Here is a 20,274-nt window from a genome sequence, read left to right on the forward strand (position 1 = left end):
GCTTTATTCCGGCCTCAGCTGTTTTCGTTCTCCCGACCTGCAGGGGATGTAGCCAAAGGATGTGGGTATCTTGCAGTAACCTCGATGGTTGCACTGTTTCTAAAATTAGTTCATTTTGTCAGGCTAGATCGAATGACCCCCATGGAGGTCATAAGATCGCCGCGTGTTCATTTTTTGCTTGCGTGATGGATGTCATGCAACTGAAATATTTCGATCTACTTAAAAATCAAAGTTATAAGGTGGCTACATTAAGATGCAAAAACTACACAAACAAAGCAAATGATCTTGACAACAAGCGAATTATATTAGATAGTCGGTGCCACTCAAGAACCACTAAGAAATTCTATGGGAATGCCTTCAGCTTCCAAATGTAAAGTGACTTGCATAAGTCAGCACAATCCGCACAAAGTCGTGTTATTTACCCCCCTTATGGTTGGGGTAGGTTTTGTAGGTCAGGTGACAAAGGTGAACCAGGTGGCACTGAATGGAGCCGAACGGCCAGCCGGGTCACGATTCCCCCAAATCCCCCAATAATGGGGTTGGCGCGGTCTAAAGGCGACCTTGGCTATAGCAATAGCCTACTATGCAATAAATAGTGTGCACTCGTAATGCGTTCCCAACAGGGGTTTCGGTACAGAAATCAATATCACTGCAATGGTCATTGGCAATTGACAACGGACAATGATTGAATGGGGGATAATGGGGCCTGGCTGGGCAGACCCCAACATCGGAATGGCATTTGTACAACTTCTGCCATAAACTATGCAAATCTGGCGTCTCCTGGGATATCTTCCGTTCGCAATAGCAAAATGTCGACTGCATTCCGGATGCCAATTTAATTAGTTGTTGGGCAAACATTCGGGTAATCAGTGGCTAAACAGTTTATTTAGCTGCATTTGGCCATTCAAGTTGGATTATGTCTGTGCAGCTTAAACATGCACAAAATGTGTCACATTGTTTGGGCTGAAATAGAATATTATTTTACAATGAGACATAGGCGCAGCGCTTGTTCAACCACGCCCACTCTAAAGCCCACAAACATAATGGGAAACCCGACATTTGAGCAATCACTATAGCACTGAAAAAGTTGACAGCCTCAAACTTCATACGTTTGGCAGCTCCGAAACTATTTCAGTTCAGTGTTATACAGAACGTTGTTCAGTCTACATCAATTTTAATTGTGATTTTTTCGGTAAAGTTCGTTGTGATAAAAATGGAAAACCCAAGCGAGTTTACTGAGAGTTGTCCTGAGTTTACCCAGGAGCAACCTAGCAAGGAGCAACATACCCACCTGCCGCGTGTGAACGAGGTGGCCCAAAAGTTTCTCGCCGATTTGGACGAGGAGCGCAAGCGATTGTCCGCGGAGTTTCCACTTTGCGCACTGCTAATCGACGAGGGTAAAATCAATTGCGCCCTTTACAGGGTATTTTAATGGTACTAATCCCACATTGCAGCTGTGGACCGTGTCTACGGCACTGGTCGTATTCCCGGCAAGGAGCGCTTCGCAGACGTGTACCAGCAGAAGCCGATGAAGATTACCCAAAAGGTCTTCGTGCCCGTTAATCAGTTTCCCAAGGTGGGTTTTATAAAATTAGCTGTCCCCTCCGTCCGCAAAATAAATCCGTACCCTTGCGCAGTTCAACTTCGCTGGCAAGATCCTCGGGCCCAAGGGGAACTCACTGCGTCGCCTTCAGGAGGAGAGCCAGTGCAAGATTGCCATTAAGGGTCGCAGTTCGATCCGCGATCGTAACAAAGAGGAGCAGCTGCGCAGCTCCGGCGACCGGAGATATGCCCATCTTGAGAAGAATCTCTTTCTGGAGGTCAGCACGGTGGCCCCTCCGGCGGAGTGCTATGCCCGCATAGCCTACGCCCTGGCCGAGATCCGAAAGTATCTTATTCCAGCCGATAACGACGAAGTTTGGCACGAGCAGCAGCGCGAGCTGATGAAAATGAATCCCGAGTTGGCCAAAAACACTAAAGGACTCAATCTGCCGGCCTACAGGTAATGGGGATCTTATACTCTCTGCATACCGATGCAACTTGACTTACTTGACAAGCAAGTAAAGCATGTGGTATACAGCTGATTGCCATTGGGCAAAGGGTAAAAATCTATTGTTATTTTGCAGATCTGTCTTCGACGAGACATTTGGAGGCAACAGAACTGGGGTTCCCAAGTACAACAACCTGATTAAGCGAGATAAGGAAAATCCGCCCGAGTAAGTTATAATTTAATGACTCTACCACCAGGAGTCCCCGCGTCCTAGTAGTTCCTTGAATCCTAGCCAACATGCGTTGAGCCAGCAACTAACATTTTGATCTTTATAGAGTCGCCGATATGGAGAAGGTGGCCTATAAACATCGTATGCCCCCCAGTCGTCCGTCTGTGGGCTATGAGAACAGAATACGTAAGTGTTTGTTAGTATCGGGGTGTATTACATAAGATAGTTTTATGAGATGCACCTTTGAAGGGAATCGTGTGATTTAGATTATATTATATTATCAAAACGAATAACAGTGAATCAAACTATATAATACACTAGAATGATTAAAATTATACATCAATTTACTTCTTTGTTAATTAAAAACGCATAAATTAATACAAATAATTATCAATCAATTTTATAGCACGTCCATCAATAAGAACCACAAACGCTGCGCCACTAAAACGTCCATATCCGTATCCGACTGACGTGAATCGCATGCGCGAAACGCCCATCAAGTCCTATAAACCCAATCCTGGTATATGGACTTAGGTTATACAATCCGTGGGAGCACATAAAAAATACTTAAAACAAGAAGCAGCATTCAAAATGATGCTATCAATGAATAAACATTAACTTTCTATGAATTATAAAAAACTAATAAAATAAAACGCATTGCTTGAATTTTATAAATTCTTTGCAATCCGATCTAACAATATCTTTTAAATTCTTACTCCGTAACTTACGCTGAGTCGACACGAAAGCTTATAAGTAATTTAATTAATTCTTTAACCGAAGAGATTTCATGGTTTCAAACTTTTGTGTAAAATACAATGTCAAATCAAAGTATGTAACGTAAGAAAAATGTAAAAGTAAAATAAAACCCAACGAAAAAATTAAATTATATATAAATTAATATTCACAGTCATAAATTGAAAAGTAGTTGCAAAAAATACAACTACAATTTAAACATGCATACGACAAGTTATGTAAAAAAATATATATGTTAGATACATATAGTTATATCTTTAAGATCTCTTCTGAGAAATCTTGTTTTCTGCGAGTCTACGGGGCTTGCGTCAGTGTGAAATCGAAAAACACTATAGAAAAATCGAAAGTGGATCAATAAACTGTAACGGCGCCTTTGTGACCGATAATCAGTCAATAATTACGCGATTTATATCCTTCGATCGGTGGCACACTTCAGCCACATGCCACATGGATCGTAAAACGCAATCGAGACTATCGCTATGGACTTTGGACACGGCGAAGTCATTCGCAGACAGTGTGGGTGGAAAGTTGGGCATTATTTATTGGGATCGGGCAAGGTGGGGGCCAAACAATTCGGCTGATGACATTACTCATCTAGGATCGAGCCGGAGACAAACAAACAATGGCGGTGGGTGACCTCCCTGTGATAAGCGAGTCTCGGCCACCGTATTGTAAACATTCTGGATTGTATTTATAGCTGGCGATCGGCAATCTGCATTGCACCCGCACTATAAATACAGAAAGACAATTTCCGTGTGCAAGGGAGATCCATCCACTTGGCAACAGCGTCTACGATCGATACCCATTCACCAGTAGTAAATCACCCATCGTAATACACCATGATTTCATAAAAAATCGCCCAGTAATTGTCGCGATTTATGTACCCAGATCCGTGTCGATCTGATTACCGAAATCATTTGTCTGGCGAAATACTATATGGAGGGAGCGTTTCCCTGTCCGTTCGATTGGACTAATTAACTCAAAGCCGAAAGAAATCAACAGGAATTTCGTCTGATTGCGTTAATCTTCAGCTCCAAGGTTCATTGTCGATCCCAGGAATAATTGTTTATTATTGGTTCTATATACATACCATACATAGACGCATTCAATGCCACTGCCCTGGATATTTAAACATATGCAGGGTCAATACACCACGAATTTGATTTAAGCAAAGGTTTAACTTGCTAAAAATATGAAAGAGCTTTGGCGCAATTCGATTAATTGAATCAATAACGATTCCGATGATGTGATTAGCCTAATCAGCGCTGCATTGTTTGTTTGTTTAGTATACTTCAAACTAGGTCTTCAAATATATACAAATCAAGATGGACTCATCAATCGGTTAATCGCCTTCCCTCGCCGAGCAACTTTTCCCGGACCTAAGGCTAGCCATTTTCCACATCGAGATACTTTAGTTTCTGAATTTCCCCTTTGACCTACGCATCATGTAATCCTAATACAACTTGCTCGTTCCGAAATTCCCCTTCACTAGTTTACTTACTTGATTAGTTGTGAATGGATTACAGTGCGGATTAGTTTGAGGAAATTGATTTCGCTTACACTCTATCAAGGGTTATCGTTTGGGATCAGGGTTGGCCTAAGGGTGAGATTTACTAAACTTCTAGACGGGCCTTTCGAAAACCCCAATGCATTCGTAAGTTATTACACTAATTAAAACCCCCTTTTACCATCCATGACCTTCGGCAGTAAAATGTACCCTACAATGTGGCAAAATAAAGTAATTAAAAGTATACGCCTTCACAGTTTACATGTGGATAATTCGGGGAAAACCCGATGTCAATTCCCAGAATTCGAAATGCAATTTCAGTTTGCGACGAATCGTTTATTAGTTGTGCGCAGATGGAATGAATGCACTCGATCACACGGGTAAATGGGTCTTAGAAGAGCTATGTAGATAGTCGGTGATGTCATTCGCAGAAGTGTGATGAAACCCACCTTTTGGATTTCGCTTCCAGAGAACCCGCATTATTGCCGGAAGTAAACACTGCCCGCGACATTGCACAATGAAATTGCCAAGCGCGATTGGGATGAACAGCTTTAATCAGTTAGGCGCCCATGAAATCCCCTTATCAGCAACATGATGTTTCACTAATTGACTGTGTATACGCAACATTAATGTGCTCTATGCGGTCATATATGTACATATATCAATTCGATCGTTATAGGAATGAAATGCGTTGAGTTGGATTACAATGCAACAGTTTCAATGGATGCGACAGTCAGTTTGGCAACAGTTTTTGCACTTATATAGTTCTTTTTAAGAAAATTATTAGTTTGAAGCAAACAAAAGTAACATCAGATGCTAAGAAATTATTATCGATACATAAATATTATTTGAATTACAAATGAAGGGCAACGTTGCGTATGAGTAATATGTAAGCGAACTTCTAAACTCTCTAAGCTCCAAACATTAGCAAACACTAGCAAACACCTACGCTGCGTAAAAATATTATTTATTTACAAAATGGTTTCAAAAATATAGCATTATTTTAGTTATAAATAATCACTGAGCAAAAGATAGTGTTGAAAAACTACGCATACATAGATTTAAACATAATGGCAGACTCATGCGTGAGGTGGCTGCCTATTAACTCGTGGATGCCAGAAGAATGTGCGATTGACAAAGCCCATTGTAAATTTCGGCCAGAGTGATTACTTCACGGGAAAAGCCAAGTCCTTGCCATCGGAATGACACGTTCGTCGAGATAGTAGGTATTACCTGATATTGGCCTATCCGGAATTATGTGTCACGAATGCTGCACGATCTCAGCACGATCTGTTCGTAAGCGTGGGCCAAGTATAAAAAGTAATGCTCGAGCCCCTCTGGCTTCCAGTTGCGATCAGATCGTCCGAAGGAAATATCACGTCGTCGGGTACTTAGCGAATTGGCCGCGTGGAGTGGTTAAAGTGTTAGTGGAGCAACAAAAAATGGCTAAGAAAGTAAGCACAAGCAGCACCATCTGTCCCTGAATTCGATTGCTCTATTCCAAAGTCTAGTAAAACTTCCGAAGATTATGTCAAGTGCTAATCAGCCATCGAAATGTACTTTGCAAATAAAGCAATTACACTTGAAAATGATTTATAGGACAGGTGCCAAAAGAAAAACACTCCAAGTGAATTGAACTAATAAATGGGACTAATCTACAGAAGTGAAAGAGATTTTTTCAATTACTTAAAAATGACACAAGCGGAAGCCGACATATACACATAGTCCTTTTGTTGAAAGAGTATAAAGACTAAAAACTTCATCGAACTCGTTCCATCTGGCTCAGATTATGATTGCTGAGCCGAAAACAGATTGAGGCGCCTCTAATGCTCCTCGCCACTCAATTGTGTCTCATAGCCGAAAATTCAATTAACGAATTCCTCAACTCTCGACTAATTGCAGATGTTCAGCAATATATTGGTGGTGACTCTACTTGTACTCAGTACGGATGTCGAAGCACGACCCTCCTCCACGGGTGGTGAGGCGAACGTGGATCCCAGCGAATACCACGGCAATCTGTCGGTGGAAACGGTGCTGAAAGTGCAGCAGTGCGAGAAGGACACCAACACGATGGAGCTGTGCATGCGATGCGCCAAGGTGACCAAGTCGGAGTTCGTCTATCCCATGTGCTGCGGCAACGAAGATGGCATCAAGGACTGGTGCAGGGAGTACGTGTACTTCGGCAACGAGTAGATCCGGAATGGAGGGCAGGAGGCGATGAAGGCTGTGTAAATTGGTTCGCGCTCCTGCATGGGATTGGCTGTGATAAACCCACTGTATTTATTTAAATTATATTTAGGAATAAACAAGGCTAAATTAGCGTATTTGCGGTCTTTACCCTTTCCCACTAAAAAACACTCCTCATTTCATTTTGTACGTTCTTTTATTTATTTCTCTTCATTTTTTTGCCGAATTTTGTTTGTAAATTCATTTTTTGCATTTTTAGAAAACTTTATAATAATTAAACTTTTTTAATCGGATACGGATATCAATAAGTGATTTCGAAAATGTTTAATTGGCAAACGAATGCATAAATAATAATCATCGCGCATTCAAATCAATCAAATATTTAAGCTTATATAACTGCTGCCTTCGTTTGTTTAAATAATAAGGTAAAAAACTATAAGCGAAAATAAGGATGCACATCCGTTCAAACTTTAGCCCGAAAGAAACTCGTCCTCGAGCGACGGAGACGTGGAACTCGCACTACACGATATATATATAAATGTATATAACAAACAAGGTACAACCTAGTAACGATTGTTTTTCTTTGTTAATTTTCTCTTTTTATGGTTTAGCAATCGCTACGCCGGCGGATGCTTCTCTGCGTCTGCTGGACGTGTGCTTTGTGGGTTTCTTTCTTTTTAACGTTGACTGAAAGCAACATTTAAATATTAAGTTGCGTGAAGAGTTCAACTTACCAGAATTCAAGCACGCTTTTACATTTTTTCGTTATTTTTCGGATTATGTATGCTTTTAGTATTTTAGTGAGTTTGTTATTTGTTAGTTATTGAGAGAGGGCTTGTCTTTGGCAGTTCGTTTTGGGAGTCGGGGCGGGCTAAATGCAGGTAGGAGCAGTCCGCATCCTCACAGCGACCCATCAGATCAAACGGGCAGATTGTGGCGTGGACATCGAGGTGGCTTAGGAAAGAGTGTACAAAGCAAATACATTTCCACAGGCAACCGCTCACGCTAGTAATACTAACCTATTGTAGTTCCTACACATGGGCGTGTGATAGGCACTTAGATAGCTTTCCCTATGATGCTCGTCGGACTTCTCGCGCAGTTCCCGCATTATGCTAACCGTATAGGGGGCTGTAGTTGTGACGGCGACTTCCACAGTTTTTTCCTGCGCCTGATCCTGTAAATAAACTCAACCGTATTGTTAATGCGGGCTTGTGGCAAAGATATCGAAATGACAGTGTAATAATACACTGAAGAATAACAGCGAATAACAAGTCGCCTTGAATAGTAACAAGTCTTAGCAATAGTTTTTGAAGCAATTTGTACAAATCGAAATCCACGCACATCTGGAGGGTCAGTCCCCGTTTCAAGTTCTTTTCCAATCGCAGGCTCTGTCTCCGTCGTTTCACTTTGATCTTTAATCTGAGAATTCGACTCAAAATTCTCCCTTGACTCCTCATGTTGAACCGTTTTGGACTCCGTTGGCATTACAGCGTTTGGCTGACTAATCTCCGCATCAGTCAGTTTCACAAGGTCAGCGTAGTTTACTATAGAATTGTACAGGCGTATCTCCTTGGTAAGCTGTGTTGATTTTGTGGTGATGGCAGCCTTTCCCTCGTCGATTAACCTGTAAGTAAATCAAATCTATAGTAGCATAGAGCTCCTCCCGTTCCCAAGTCGTTGATTTGGTTTCTGTAATCGTTTTGTTCCAGATATTTCCCACGCCGTTCTGGTTGCTGTTGTGGTTGATGATGGTTAGTACCTGTAGTCATCGCCCCTTAATCCACGGCCCAAGTCCATAGCCGCCGCATGAAGTTTATGTCGTTTCTGCTTGAGTGATATGATGATCTCATGGCTGGCCTGAATCTCGGGCTGAATCTTCGACAGCTTAAGTTCCTCCTGTTTAACCGCCTGTCTTAATGTCTGCATTTCGGCATAGAGTTCCTTGAGACGCTGTGAGCATCGCAAACGTATTGCCTTTGACTTCTTGGCTTCTTTCACCATTTGCAGCGATTTGTCTAGATTGACTAGCATGCTCCCCCTGAAAATAGTAATTATAATCAGAAAATAGTAACTGAAGGCCCTATTTACTCAAATATATACCCAATCTTAACAAAAGAAGTCTCAAATGCCTTCAGCCGACTCTCCTTGGAAATCTGGTGATTTTGCATAGGTTTTGTTTTTGCCGATTTTAAAGTCACAGTTTTGACTTGTGGTTTCTGAACTGCTGAGGTAGCTTTAGCGTTTGTCATAGGGGAACTTTTTTTACTGCCTAGGACTTCTTTGGCTGAGTTTTTTACAATATTCGCTGTGCTTGGCGATGAATTGTTCTTCGGCGTTGGCTTATCAACAGTAGGCGCCGTGCTTTTGGCAACAGGAGCAGCAGTCTTGGCCGCTCGAACCTTCTTTTGTTCCAGCATTTGCATACGCTCGACCAAACGGAGGTATTCCTTCTGCGATGCAACTGGTAAATGTCGAACAGCCTGAGAAAGAAATTATATTATATAAAACATATACTCGAATGAGATGGAAACATACCACCGGCGTTGTCTTTGGAGGCGGCTGTGTCTTGGGAGAAGTTACACTTTTTGGAGGTTTTTCCTTAACCTGAGGTTTCTCAGACGTCTTTTCTGTCGCTGCCTCTGGTGAGTTAGTTGTGGGAGCTTTGGATCTGGCTTGCTTCAGAAAGTCGTCGATCTTCTTCTCAAAGTAATCGTTAATCAAAGTACGTCTGAGATTGACATTGACATTGGGAACCGTTTCGGCAATCTCGGATATGGGAGTATTTGATCTGGTGGTTGAACCACTGAAGCTGCCCATGGCCAAACTCAAGGGGCTGGCAATGTCTGTGTTTCCATAGGCGAAGCACGAACTCAGCTCCAGGTCATCATCACTGGCGGGCGACTCCTCTGCTAAGCTAATGATCATCTTATTTACTTTGATGCTGGCTGGATCTACGGTGGTGATCAGGCGAGTGCTGGATGCGATCACTTCCTGACTACGCAGTGGAGCGCTGGGTTCCTTAATCATTAACACATTCGGCCGTTTCATGCTCAACCCTGAATTTTCAATCGCGGTCAATTTCCGTTTAGTAGTTGTCTTTTTGTTTATCACTTTGTTGGGCTTTACAATTTTTATGATTTTTGTGGGGGAGAACGATGGTTTATGTTCCTGCACTTCAAGCTTGACCCGCGGTTGAGACACCTCCAAAGATTCCACGTTAATGGGCGCAGTTTCTAATGCAACTGCGTCAACTGCAGTTTCATTTTCTATCTCCTTTTCTGCTTTCAGTACATTACTTTCATCTAGAATTGAATGTTGATCCTGAGGCCGTTCATCTTTTATTGCCAGTTCCGAGGGCTGGAAACGTTTTAAAGCATTCTTGAGTATCTCTGGTCTTAAATCGGACTTTGGGTTGGTTCCTTTTTTGGTCGCTATGCTGGAAAGGAGCAATAAACGCAGCTCTTCTGGATCATCTGAATCATTGTCTTGCGTTGAATCTTCCTTGAGTTGAGTCACGGGGCCAGGTACGAAAGAAGGCACTGGAGCGGCAACAGGTACAGGAGCGAGCACAGGGACTGCAATAGGTTCTGGAACGTGGACTTGAGCCGGGGCAGTTTTAAACTCACAATCAACAGGTGGTGGGGTTCTTGGAGGTGGTGGTGGGGGTCTATTTGCCCGGAAATTGGATAGCAGAATAGCTCGCAAAGCTCCTGCCTCATCGTCACTCGAATTTGGCTGGAATTGGTCTAATGGATTTATATGCGTCTGCGAGTTTTCCATGGAAACGGTCTGCAACTCCGAGCTATAGCTATGATTAGAATGCTGATCGACTAGGTGCATGGCATCCCTGGCATCCTCGTCCTCCAGATGAATTTTTGGAATGTGAAAGGGCGGCGGTGGCGGCGGTACTTCGTCGTCATCGTAAACTATATTCTCTCTCATTATCCGATTATCCGTATTTAAATCTACCTCATCATCTTCGTCTATCACAATGGGAACCGACACAGGCGGCAAATTGTTGGGCAAAAAGCAGCGCCAACTGCCACCTGCGTTATCAATGGAGTTCCAGTTGTTGGACCACGAATTCCAGATTTCTTTTTGCTGATCATCGCTGTCCGTTTCGGCTAGATCCATGTCCACAGGCTTTGTGTCCACGGCATAATCAGTAGAGTATCTCGGCGGACTTTGTACTCGATCTGGCGATGCGGCTGGGCTGATCTCCATTAAGTCATCGATGTCGTCGTCATTGGAAATGACGGGATGCACGCGATTGATCATATCAGTGGGCGAGTAAGCCCGCTCCGCGTCCCGTTTCTTTCGCGCTAAATGCTTTTTAAGTATGGCAGATTTAAGGGCTATCAGTCGAAGCTTAAGCTCGGCAGGATCTTCCCTTTGCGGCACATTCAGTTCCTGAGGTTCGTCCTCGCCGCCATCCGATAATATCTGTATTGGCGGAAGTGGCAGTTCCTCCTCTTCTTGTTGGTACTCCTTGCTGTGCTTGGGGCTGGGCGATTTGTTCACGCGGTACTGAAGTCGCTCTCTCAGGCTGTTTTTGTAGTGACTCACGAATTCCTCTCGCTCCTCCCGCGCCAAAGCCACGCGCAACTTATCCCTGCTCAGTCTAAGCTTTTGCATGTCTAACTCGTCGTCATCGTTGTCACAGGCTATGTCGTACTCACCCAGCTCGCCGTCGCTCGCCAGGGAATCTTCAAGCTCATAGTGTTGTTGGTGTCGACGCTGGTAGCGATTGGGTGGCTGATTATGATGATAGTCCTGCCGCCGGCGCTGTGTGGTGACCGGAGGAGGTGGCGAACAGCGCTTATGACGCCTGACAAAGGGATTCCGCCGGAAGTCACTGGACAATGAATTATGCCTTTTTCCCAGCTCCAGGCGTCGCACCTTGTGCTTGCGATATTTTCGCTGGGCCTCGAACTCATCCTCAGACTGGGTCGACACATCCGACAAAATGTAAACGGAAGACTTTTGCTGCTGAGACGGTAAACGCGGTCCAGGCTTCGCGTAATCTGCAATGGCAATATGCAAAAGTTTAACAGACCTATAAGTAAACCCCCTTTATATAAATGGGTAGAGCCCAACGTGTTACTTACTGTATTGATGTGCCAAATTGGCGGACAGCAGGTCCATGCGCTCCACATCCTTGTTGTTCTCCTCCAGCTGCTGGATCCGAGCGCGCAACTTGAACTCGTCATCCTCGGATGAAATGATCACCTCGAATTCGTCTACAATCTCGCCCTCCTCACGATCCTCCTCGACATCTCCCTCCTCTACTGTTTCGTCAGGATCACAAGGTTTAGAGTTCGCAGGGTTTTCCAGCAGCTCCGAGTGCTCTTTTTTTATCGCGGGCACTTGCCGTATTTCCGGAGGCATTGTGGCTGTGCAAACAACCATTTTTGGCTCGCGGAATCAAGCACTTTATGCTGTTTTTCCGATATTTACTGAGACTAATACTGAGACTACTACAATTACTCTTTTTTTTATTGCTTTATTCTTGCGATAGTAGTCTATCGATAGATTGCGATAGCCTAAAAAAATACCACATCACAGTATTTCGAAGCTTAGACAGGGAAAATGTTTCGCTTTCTTTATACAAATTCCTGAAATATGATATATATCACGCAGATCACTTTAAGTCGCGAAGTATAGTTTTTTATTTTTTGCCAGTAACGGGAAACACTTCAGACTATATTATTGTGCTTTTTATTTTTTGGAATTTAAGTAAACGCTTGCTTATATATATTTGTCAATTTAAACTACTATGTTTGTTTTTATTCTTTGTTGCAAGTGAATTAATACTTAAAACTTAAACAGACTTTTCCGATAGCCCTTCGTTTTGCAGCACTGGCCGGCAGGTGTTGCTTTCTGGTATTTTCCCACTGACAGCTGCGAGAATACCGAAATGCGGTCACCCTAACTGTCAACGCGACTTCCGCTCTTTTCCTACCCAACTCGCGGAGCAAAATGCAGCAGAAGGTATTTGTACCCGTGAAAAAACAGAGAATTCGTGTCTAACTAATGCCTAAAATGTTGCGAATATTTGTATTTTGCAGCGCAGAGAACCCGTGCAGGCTGTCCAGGTCTTCGGACGCAAGGTGTGTGTGAATTGAGCCGCTGAAATCCACTAAAATAATCGTGCGACACGTGCAGGCGAAAAACTCGCGTCAATCGGCGGCGGCAAAAAATTCGTAGCCGCCTAAACGCAGAGGTTATGTTTGTGTGTGTGCGCGAGGATTTTAGCCTGGAATTTGGATTTTAACTGAATTCAGTGTGTTACTAAGCGATTAATAACCGGTGTCTTTATTATTGTAGAAAACCGCCACCGCCGTCGCTTACTGCAAGCGTGGCAACGGCCTCCTGAAGGTGAACGGTCGTCCTCTGGAGCAGATTGAACCCAAGGTCCTGCAATACAAACTGCAGGAGCCCCTTCTGTTGCTCGGCAAGGTGAGTACGACGGACGGAGCAGCTCAGAAAGCCAAGGCTTCCGCTTCAAAACCGCTGGCACATCAATATGTTTTGGAATCACAAATAGGGCATATTGAAATATGTTACATGCCATCAAAGCCGCCGTTTTGTGCAGTGAAAATTGAATCGGAAGCTTGGTTTTTAGCACCATCATGATGATAACCTTTATCCCGAATTTGAAGCCAAATGAGACTAATTTTTTATTCTGATCAAACTAAACACCAGTGTGCATGCACAACATCTTGTGAGTCTTTATTAATCCGAAAACAATTCTGTATCTTGCAGGAGAAATTCGCCGGCGTCGACATCCGCGTGCGCGTTAGCGGTGGTGGTCATGTAGCCCAGATCTACGCCATCCGCCAGGCCATTTCTAAGGCTCTCGTTGCCTTCTACCAGAAATGTAAGTAAAGCTCAAAATCGAAAGCAGCAGCACAACGCCTTTTTCCAGATTTTTGTTGGAATTGTTATCCCTTTTCCTTCGAATCATTATTGAAAGGCAGATTAAATAATGAGCATATACCAACCAAGCTACACTATAGATGTGTAGATTGGGTGATGCTTCAGAAACACTTGGAATTTAAGACCCTTTTTTCAGATGTTTGTTGGAATTGTTAACCCTTTTCCTTCGAATCATTATTGAAAGGCAGACTAAACTTGATTATGAGCATATACCAACCAAGTTGCAAGGTTATTGTGCAAATTGGGTGATGCTTCAGGAACACTAGGAAACGCAGTCCCCTTTTTCCAGATTTTTGTTGGAATTGTTATCCCTTTTCCTCCGAATCATTATTGAAAGGCAGATTAATTTATGAGCATATACCAACCAAGTTGTAATGTTATTGTGCGAATTGGGTGATGCTTCAGGCACATTTATACGCTTTCTAAAACTCCTAGCACCTTCTCCCAGATTTTTGTTGGAACTTATAGCCGTTTCCAGGAAAAGACTCGAGCAGGGAGATTAAGTGCATGTCGCAATCAAAGAGAGCCTTGGCAGATTTGACCATTGCTATTTGAGGCTTCATCGACACTTTTGATTAACTTTAGTTATTTTCTATGAACTGTATCTGCATTGTGGGTTGCTAATTGTTTGAAACTTCTTTCTTGCAGACGTCGATGAGGCCTCCAAGAAGGAGATCAAGGACATTCTGGTGCAGTACGACAGAACCCTGCTGGTCGGCGACCCGCGTCGCTGCGAGCCCAAGAAGTTCGGCGGTCCAGGTGCCCGTGCTCGCTACCAGAAGTCGTACCGTTAAACTACTCTGTCTGGTTTTCAATTTGGATTAGAGCTATTTTTTACAATTTGAAAATGGTTTGCACGCACGTGCGAATAAAACGGAATAATTAACTGTACAAACGATTGGTTTTGATTGGGTACCAGAAGAATTGGGCTTACGAAAAATTTGTATTTTTTCAATTAGAAGATATTCAGCATAATAATTTTATAGTTTTTAAATTGTTGACGGGCTTGGAAAAGTGCGAAGTATGAGAATCTTATCTTGGGAAGAATAATATTTGAAAATTCTTCAACAATGTTCGCTAGGTTTGCGTCTCTGCTAAGAACTATCACTGTGTGGTAGTATTTATGGTATTATTTCTTGGTATTTTATTAGCGGGACTTATTTCAGTACTCCGCCAACGTCCACTCTGTAATGCAGCCAGCGTTTGTTTTTCAAAATGTATTGCTAAATTCCGGGTTAATAATATCTACCAAATGTTTATTTGAACATTTTAAATTCTACAAGTTTTTCTTTTCATATAAGCCATTTTATATACTTATATATATTTTTTGTAAATTCATATTATATTCCTTTGCTAATTTCGACTTCAGATTTCCTCAAATTTCCCACTGCTAGCTACAAAGTAGCTGAGGTGCCTGCACTGCCACGTAGTTAGTCATGGGGGCCTTTTTTGGAAAAACCAGCAAAAAGACGGCTCCTAGTCGGATCACCGACCAGGACAAGGCGGTGCTGGTAAGTTGGTGGTCACTGAGTAGCCAGAAAGTTCGCCCAAACACTTAGCCACTTCCCCATTGCAGCAATTGAAGCAACAGAGGGATCGTCTGAAGCAGTACCAAAAACGCATCGAAACGCAGTTGGAGAATGATCGCCTCCTGGCCAGGAAGTGCCTACAGCAAGGTCGCAAGGAGTATGTGTCATACCCATATGTGATCTATACATGGTCAACTAAACCGATTGCTTTCATTTTAGCCGGGCCAAGCTGCTGCTGCGCAAGAAGAAGTACCAGGAGAGCCTGCTGACCAATGCCGACAAACAGCTGGAAAACCTGGAGAAGCTGGCGGCGGACATTGAGTTCGCCCAGGTCGAGATGAAGGTGCTGGACGGCCTCAAGGCGGGCAATGCTGCCCTGAAGAAGGTGCACGAAATGCTGGACATCGACGAAGTGGAGCGAATCATGGATGAGACCCGCGAGGGCATCGAAAAGCAGCAGGAAATAGACGCCATACTGACGGATGTGCTGACCACGCAGGACGAGGAGGATGTCTTGGCCGAGCTGGATGCCCTGGAGGCGGAGGAAGAGCAGCAGAAGGGTGTACAGCTGCCGGATGTGCCCACCGAAGATCTGCCCATTCCCGCCGAGATCGAGTCCGTCGAGGAACCGGAAAAGACCAAAGCAACCAGCAGCAAACCCAAGAAAGTCCTGGTGGAGGCATAGAACCTATAGTAAAACGAAACCAATGCCATTTTGTATGTATATATGTCGTTTAACTAAATTTCTCGATAAGTCCAATGTGAAATACATATTTTAATAGATTATGCTTGACTAAAGAACACACAGACTCGCCTGTCTACTTGTGTATTGTCTTTGTTGATCGACGCAGGTCCTCCTTCACCTTGCTGCGCAGCATCTTATTGGTCTCGTTCAGCTTCTCGATCTCCTCAATCAGGATCACGTTCTCCTTGAACAGCTTGTCGTACTTCTTCTGCACGGATTTGTCCTCGGCCACCGACTTGTATCGGTCCAGAACATTCTCGATCTGCTTGCGCTGCCGCATAAACTCGTCCCTGACCTCCGCGTCCAGAGTGACAAATCGCTTTAACTCGTCGTCGGAGGCGTGTTTGCGGAACAGTTCCTTTACCGCCTTCTTGAGAGCCTCTGCCGAGTTGATCTCCCCGGCCACATAGTAAATGTCCGAGCAGATGGAGTGCAGACACTCCCGAGAAGCCTTCGCACGATGTCGCTCCGTTCGAAGTTCGGCCACATTACTGAGGTATTTATCCCGCATCTCCTTTAACTGCAGCTCCAACTGCACGTTGTTCTGATTGAGACCCTCTAGCTCCGCTTCCATTTCGATGATGTGCTTGCGCTTGTCGTTGATCTGAAACTCACGCGGCTCAATCTGCGCCTTGAGCTCGGCGATCTTATGGCCCAGCACCTGCTTGTATTTATCCAGCTCCTGGTTCTTGTGTAGCAGGTCCTGGATGCGTTTTTCCTTGCCGTTGATGGCGTAGTCGCGATCGGCAATGTCCTTCTGTAGATCCTCGATGTTCCGCATCTGTTTCTGGATGTTGCGCTGCGACTTGTGGTGCTCCTCCTTTAGGATCTCAACTTCCTCTAGGAGATTGTCAATCTCTCGGCTCTGCGACTCGAACTTCTTCTGCAAGACTCCCGCCTTGCCTCGCCACATTTGGGTTTCATTTCGCTCAGTGGTCAACTTGTTTTCGTACTCCGTTTGCGTGGAGACCATGTTGCGATCATTCTCCAGCTCCACCTCGCGGCAGTACTCAATAAACTCGGCCTTCTTGTCCTGCATCTCCTTCATCAGGTCGCGGATGAGCTCCTTGCGCTCGTTCAGCTGCTGCTTATAGTTGTTCTCCAGGGCCTCCACCGTATCCTGCAGCGTGCCCGTGGAGTTCTTCAGCTTGTCCTCGTAGCTTTCGCGCAGCTCCAGCATATTCTCGCGCAGATTGGTGAACTTCTGGTACTCTATCAGCATTCTCTCCGAGTACTGAGTGGCCAGAGTGTCCAGCTGGATGCGGTGATCCTCCCGTATCGAGTTGATCTGGAACGTAATGTGATTCATCTCCTCCGTGTGCCTGGCCTCGATCTCGTTGTTCAACTCCTTCAGCTCCTCCAGAGCCGAGCAGTAGCTCCTGTGCACCTCCTGCAGCTGCTGGCCGTCAAAGATTTCGTTCTGGCTCAACTGGTACTGGAACTCCTCCGCCTGCTGCTTCAACCGCAACTCCAGGTTGGCAATCTGCTCGATTTTGTCGTTGAGTTGACTGCGCGGTATGAGCACCTCCTGGCTGCGCATTAGATCCTGATCCATGTAGGGCACCTTGCCCTCGATGTTGTCCATGGCCCAAATGGCCAGGGTTCCCTTGCTGGATATCGCAAAGAGCAGAGTGCCATCGTAGGAGAAGCGCAGTTTGTTGACTGGTCCATCAAAGAACCGAAAGTTGGTGAACGTTCCTCCTCCGGCCTCCAGGAACGGCAGTTGCATATTGAAAAGGTTACCCTCATGATCAGCCACGAACATAATCAGGTCCGATCTGGCCAGGCAAACATCGGATACGGATCCCTTGGTCCTCGATGGAATGGTTATCTCCCTCACCAGCGTGGAGTCCTGGAACTCACGGATAGTTCCGATACTGGTTCCCGCATAGATCGTCAGCGGATCGTTGGTGCTGCAAGAGATGGTCACGTATTCAGTGCCCTTCTGGACGATCTCCTGCAGTCGGGCGCCCGTCTCAATGTCCCACAGATAGATGGCACCCTCTGCTCCGCCCGAGATCAGAAACTTATCCGTCCTCGACCAAGCCACGGAAAGCACAGTGCCATTGTGGCCTTTCAGATTGATCAGCACATCCAGCTTGTACACTGAGGTAATGGCTATGTTGTTGTCATAGGCGGCGGCCATCATGTGCCCAAAATTGGAATACCTCACTGCGTTGCAGTGCGGAAAGTTGTACGTCTTGACAATCTAAGGTAAAAGCTAATACAATAATTGTAAAAAAAAGGTGAAAGAGTAAACTAACGTTTAGATCGTCCATGAAGATCTGGGTGATACGCAGCTGATCTGAGAAGCCGATGGCCGCCATCTGTCCAGTTAAGCTGAGCTCCACAATGTTAACATCCACCTGGAATTTGCGAACCAGCTCCACCAAGGCGGTCTCATAGTTCCAGATCCGGATGGTCTGATCCCTGGCTGCAGGATAATATTAAAATCTGATCAAGATGGAAGATGGAAGTTCTACCCACAGGCAGTCATGATGATGGGTTTCCAGGCGCACACAGACATGGCGATGATTTCTCCAGTGTGGATGAGAACTCCCAGCGGTTCGAACTTCAGCTGCTTGGTCTTCAGGGTCTCGGGAACAATGAGAATGCCCACGTAAATCTGGCAATGGGATGTGGTCACTATCACCGTTTCCTGTTTGTGGTCGATTGCCAGATTAAGAATCTGGTACATATGTTCCGCATACAGATTCGTGGGCACCGTAAGGATGGTTTTTCTCTCGAACTTGAACTTGGAAACGCGCTCAAAGACGAACGCCCGATTGAAGATGATGTAGGCAAATCCCTTGGGGAAGGCGGTCATGCAGAGGACTCTCCTGTCAGGAAGACTAACAGCCTGTGTCGGCAGGAAACGCTGTTCCTGCAACTCCTTGTCCCGATCGAACACCTCTTGATCGATCATCAAGTCCACAGTGTCCGCATCGCTCGCCTTTTGAGCCAACTTCTGCTCGCCGTTCTCCACCAGGATCAACTGATCATCCGATGTACCAATCATCAGCAGGTCCAGCGATAGAAAAGCCATCGAGGTGACCCTATATTTCACCTTCAGATTATTGCTGATACTAAATCCTCGCTCCGATTTACTCATCAGCAACAACGTGCGCTCGCCTCCGACCGCCATAAAATTGCAATCGTTTGGATTGCCAGCGATGCACTCGGCGCCGCCATGAGATCCTGGGATCGTGGCCCTGCCCTCTATCACTGTGCTGGTCTTGTCCAGCACCAACATAATAAGGGTTTCCTCCGGCGGGCGGGTGATCAGGGCCACCGATCTGGAGTCATTGGTGAAGATCATCTGCCGGATCTCAGCATTGCGATGGTTGCTCGGCAGCTCCAAGTGGCGTCTCTTCTTCAGGGTGGCCAACTCATAGATGGATATATACCGACCACTAATAAGAGGTTAAAAAGAGTCCATTCAGTCAAAGAGTCATTTGAACTGTTAGGTTTGGTTATATGAAATAGAAATGAAGCTCTTACTTTTTGGAGTGCCTTTCCACCACCGCCAGCAGTTTGCGATGCGAACTTATGGATATCACCTCGGGTCGCGTATCCTCCGGCAGCCTGCAGGATTACGAAGGTTGAGATAATCCTTGGCACTTATAAAACGTAAACTACCCACCTGAGAAACCTCTGCTTGTTTTGGACGTAGTCGTGGAACGCTAGGACTCCCTCCACCGGATAGATGACCTCCTTGGTCAGGTTGAAGTGGATGTTGCCAATGACATCCGACCGCAGTCCGTAGATGAGTCGTGGCCTTATCGTCACCGTGCTGTTGGACAGAGAGGCTCGCTTCACATCTTCCTTGTTGGCTTCGTCCATCCTCGCTGAGTTTTATACAAAATATATGCACTAGGACCCGGGATTACAATTTTAGCTGGCAGACAGACAAATTGGAGGAACTGAAATTCGATCAAACAACCTGGGGCAAATCGTTAGGGAGTCCTGCCAGCGACAGCAAACTCCATGGCATCCATGGCAAGTGAAAGCGAGAGCCTAACAACACCAGGCGCTGGGTCTATTCCAATCTGAACGGAGCCGCGAGCGTCCATGAATAAGTAATTAAGCGCCGCTAAGTATGCTTTTAATTTAAACCCTCGAGTGACAAGGGAGGGGCTGTGATGAAAGCTAAGCGCTTGATAAAAACAACATTGAAATTTCCGGCGAAACCGGCGCTCGTTTCCTGGCCAACAATAGCAACAGCCCCACCGTCGCACTTGAACTCTGTCAATGCGCTTTTCGCTGAATATGGGTCTGTCTGTCACTGTGTCACTCAGCCAACCAGTTAGACAGTTGGGTCTCCAAACATTGTGCAATCCCCCAAAATCCCCACAAGTAGTTGGCGGCTATCGTCTCCTTGGCACTGCGGACACG

The 20,274-nt window shown here is 45.1% G+C and overlaps 6 protein-coding genes across 6 annotated transcripts; 4 read left to right on the forward strand and 2 right to left on the reverse strand.

Moving 5' to 3' along the window:
• The first annotated feature begins 1,132 nt into the window (after positions 1-1,132).
• Positions 1,133-2,919, forward strand: LOC6615541 (KH domain-containing, RNA-binding, signal transduction-associated protein 2). Its single transcript, XM_002039884.2, has 6 exons — positions 1,133-1,397; positions 1,455-1,576; positions 1,638-2,002; positions 2,127-2,216; positions 2,326-2,405; positions 2,626-2,919. Exons 1-6 carry the CDS (start codon positions 1,214-1,216, stop codon positions 2,751-2,753), a joined length of 969 nt encoding a protein of 322 aa, XP_002039920.1. The 5' UTR covers positions 1,133-1,213; the 3' UTR covers positions 2,754-2,919.
• A 2,904-nt stretch (positions 2,920-5,823) lies between these two features.
• On the forward strand, positions 5,824-7,232 carry LOC6615542. The gene is made up of 2 exons (XM_002039885.2): positions 5,824-5,933; positions 6,382-7,232. The coding sequence occupies exons 1-2, from the start codon at positions 5,922-5,924 to the stop codon at positions 6,670-6,672; spliced, it is 303 nt and encodes a 100-aa protein (XP_002039921.1). The 5' UTR covers positions 5,824-5,921; the 3' UTR covers positions 6,673-7,232.
• Positions 7,233-7,263: 31 nt separating this feature from the next.
• On the reverse strand, positions 7,264-12,159 carry LOC6615543. Its single transcript, XM_032714809.1, has 7 exons — positions 11,775-12,159; positions 9,202-11,690; positions 8,767-9,146; positions 8,426-8,704; positions 8,008-8,290; positions 7,686-7,840; positions 7,264-7,620 (listed from the first exon to the last, which is right to left on the reverse strand). The coding sequence occupies exons 1-7, from the start codon at positions 12,073-12,075 to the stop codon at positions 7,476-7,478; spliced, it is 4,032 nt and encodes a 1,343-aa protein (XP_032570700.1). The 5' UTR covers positions 12,076-12,159; the 3' UTR covers positions 7,264-7,475.
• A 403-nt stretch (positions 12,160-12,562) lies between these two features.
• On the forward strand, positions 12,563-14,500 carry LOC6615544 (40S ribosomal protein S16). The gene is made up of 5 exons (XM_002039887.2): positions 12,563-12,657; positions 12,735-12,776; positions 12,994-13,125; positions 13,432-13,546; positions 14,254-14,500. Exons 1-5 carry the CDS (start codon positions 12,646-12,648, stop codon positions 14,397-14,399), a joined length of 447 nt encoding a protein of 148 aa, XP_002039923.1. The 5' UTR covers positions 12,563-12,645; the 3' UTR covers positions 14,400-14,500.
• A 502-nt stretch (positions 14,501-15,002) lies between these two features.
• On the forward strand, positions 15,003-15,935 carry LOC6615550 (charged multivesicular body protein 6-A). Its single transcript, XM_002039888.2, has 3 exons — positions 15,003-15,116; positions 15,182-15,291; positions 15,354-15,935. The coding sequence occupies exons 1-3, from the start codon at positions 15,042-15,044 to the stop codon at positions 15,817-15,819; spliced, it is 651 nt and encodes a 216-aa protein (XP_002039924.1). The 5' UTR covers positions 15,003-15,041; the 3' UTR covers positions 15,820-15,935.
• On the reverse strand, positions 15,848-19,862 carry LOC6615551 (cilia- and flagella-associated protein 57). The gene is made up of 5 exons (XM_002039889.2): positions 19,523-19,862; positions 19,381-19,464; positions 18,367-19,292; positions 18,144-18,313; positions 15,848-18,088 (listed from the first exon to the last, which is right to left on the reverse strand). The coding sequence occupies exons 1-5, from the start codon at positions 19,720-19,722 to the stop codon at positions 15,953-15,955; spliced, it is 3,516 nt and encodes a 1,171-aa protein (XP_002039925.1). The 5' UTR covers positions 19,723-19,862; the 3' UTR covers positions 15,848-15,952.
• Positions 19,863-20,274: the final 412 nt, after the last annotated feature.

The sequence above is a fragment of the Drosophila sechellia genome, chromosome 2R, assembly GCF_004382195.2.
Source record: "Drosophila sechellia strain sech25 chromosome 2R, ASM438219v1, whole genome shotgun sequence".
Taxonomy (NCBI): domain Eukaryota; kingdom Metazoa; phylum Arthropoda; class Insecta; order Diptera; family Drosophilidae; genus Drosophila; species Drosophila sechellia.

What these genes read in the sequence shown, in the direction of transcription:
- LOC6615541 (XM_002039884.2), top strand. Translation starts at nt 1,214, where the DNA reads ATGGAAAACCCAAGCGAGTTTACTGAGAGTTGTCCTGAGTTTACCCAG. An exon ending in CTCAATCTGCCGGCCTACAG is followed by an intron (nt 2,003 to 2,126) that starts GTAATGGGGATC and finishes GTTATTTTGCAG; the next exon opens with ATCTGTCTTCGACGAGACAT. An exon ending in GATAAGGAAAATCCGCCCGA is followed by an intron (nt 2,217 to 2,325) that starts GTAAGTTATAAT and finishes TGATCTTTATAG; the next exon opens with AGTCGCCGATATGGAGAAGG.
- LOC6615543 (XM_032714809.1), bottom strand. Translation starts at nt 12,075, where the DNA reads ATGGTTGTTTGCACAGCCACAATGCCTCCGGAAATACGGCAAGTGCCC. An exon ending in CTCCAAAGACAACGCCGGTG is followed by an intron (nt 9,147 to 9,201) that starts GTATGTTTCCAT and finishes TTTCTTTCTCAG; the next exon opens with GCTGTTCGACATTTACCAGT. An exon ending in CGGGGACTGACCCTCCAGAT is followed by an intron (nt 7,841 to 8,007) that starts GTGCGTGGATTT and finishes GTTTATTTACAG; the next exon opens with GATCAGGCGCAGGAAAAAAC.
- LOC6615544 (XM_002039887.2), top strand. An exon ending in TCCAGGTCTTCGGACGCAAG is followed by an intron (nt 12,777 to 12,993) that starts GTGTGTGTGAAT and finishes TTATTATTGTAG; the next exon opens with AAAACCGCCACCGCCGTCGC. An exon ending in CCCTTCTGTTGCTCGGCAAG is followed by an intron (nt 13,126 to 13,431) that starts GTGAGTACGACG and finishes TGTATCTTGCAG; the next exon opens with GAGAAATTCGCCGGCGTCGA.
- LOC6615550 (XM_002039888.2), top strand. Translation starts at nt 15,042, where the DNA reads ATGGGGGCCTTTTTTGGAAAAACCAGCAAAAAGACGGCTCCTAGTCGG. An exon ending in ACCAGGACAAGGCGGTGCTG is followed by an intron (nt 15,117 to 15,181) that starts GTAAGTTGGTGG and finishes TCCCCATTGCAG; the next exon opens with CAATTGAAGCAACAGAGGGA. An exon ending in CTACAGCAAGGTCGCAAGGA is followed by an intron (nt 15,292 to 15,353) that starts GTATGTGTCATA and finishes CTTTCATTTTAG; the next exon opens with CCGGGCCAAGCTGCTGCTGC.
- LOC6615551 (XM_002039889.2), bottom strand. Translation starts at nt 19,722, where the DNA reads ATGGACGAAGCCAACAAGGAAGATGTGAAGCGAGCCTCTCTGTCCAAC. An exon ending in AACAAGCAGAGGTTTCTCAG is followed by an intron (nt 19,465 to 19,522) that starts GTGGGTAGTTTA and finishes GTAATCCTGCAG; the next exon opens with GCTGCCGGAGGATACGCGAC. An exon ending in TCTTCATGGACGATCTAAAC is followed by an intron (nt 18,089 to 18,143) that starts GTTAGTTTACTC and finishes CTTTTACCTTAG; the next exon opens with ATTGTCAAGACGTACAACTT.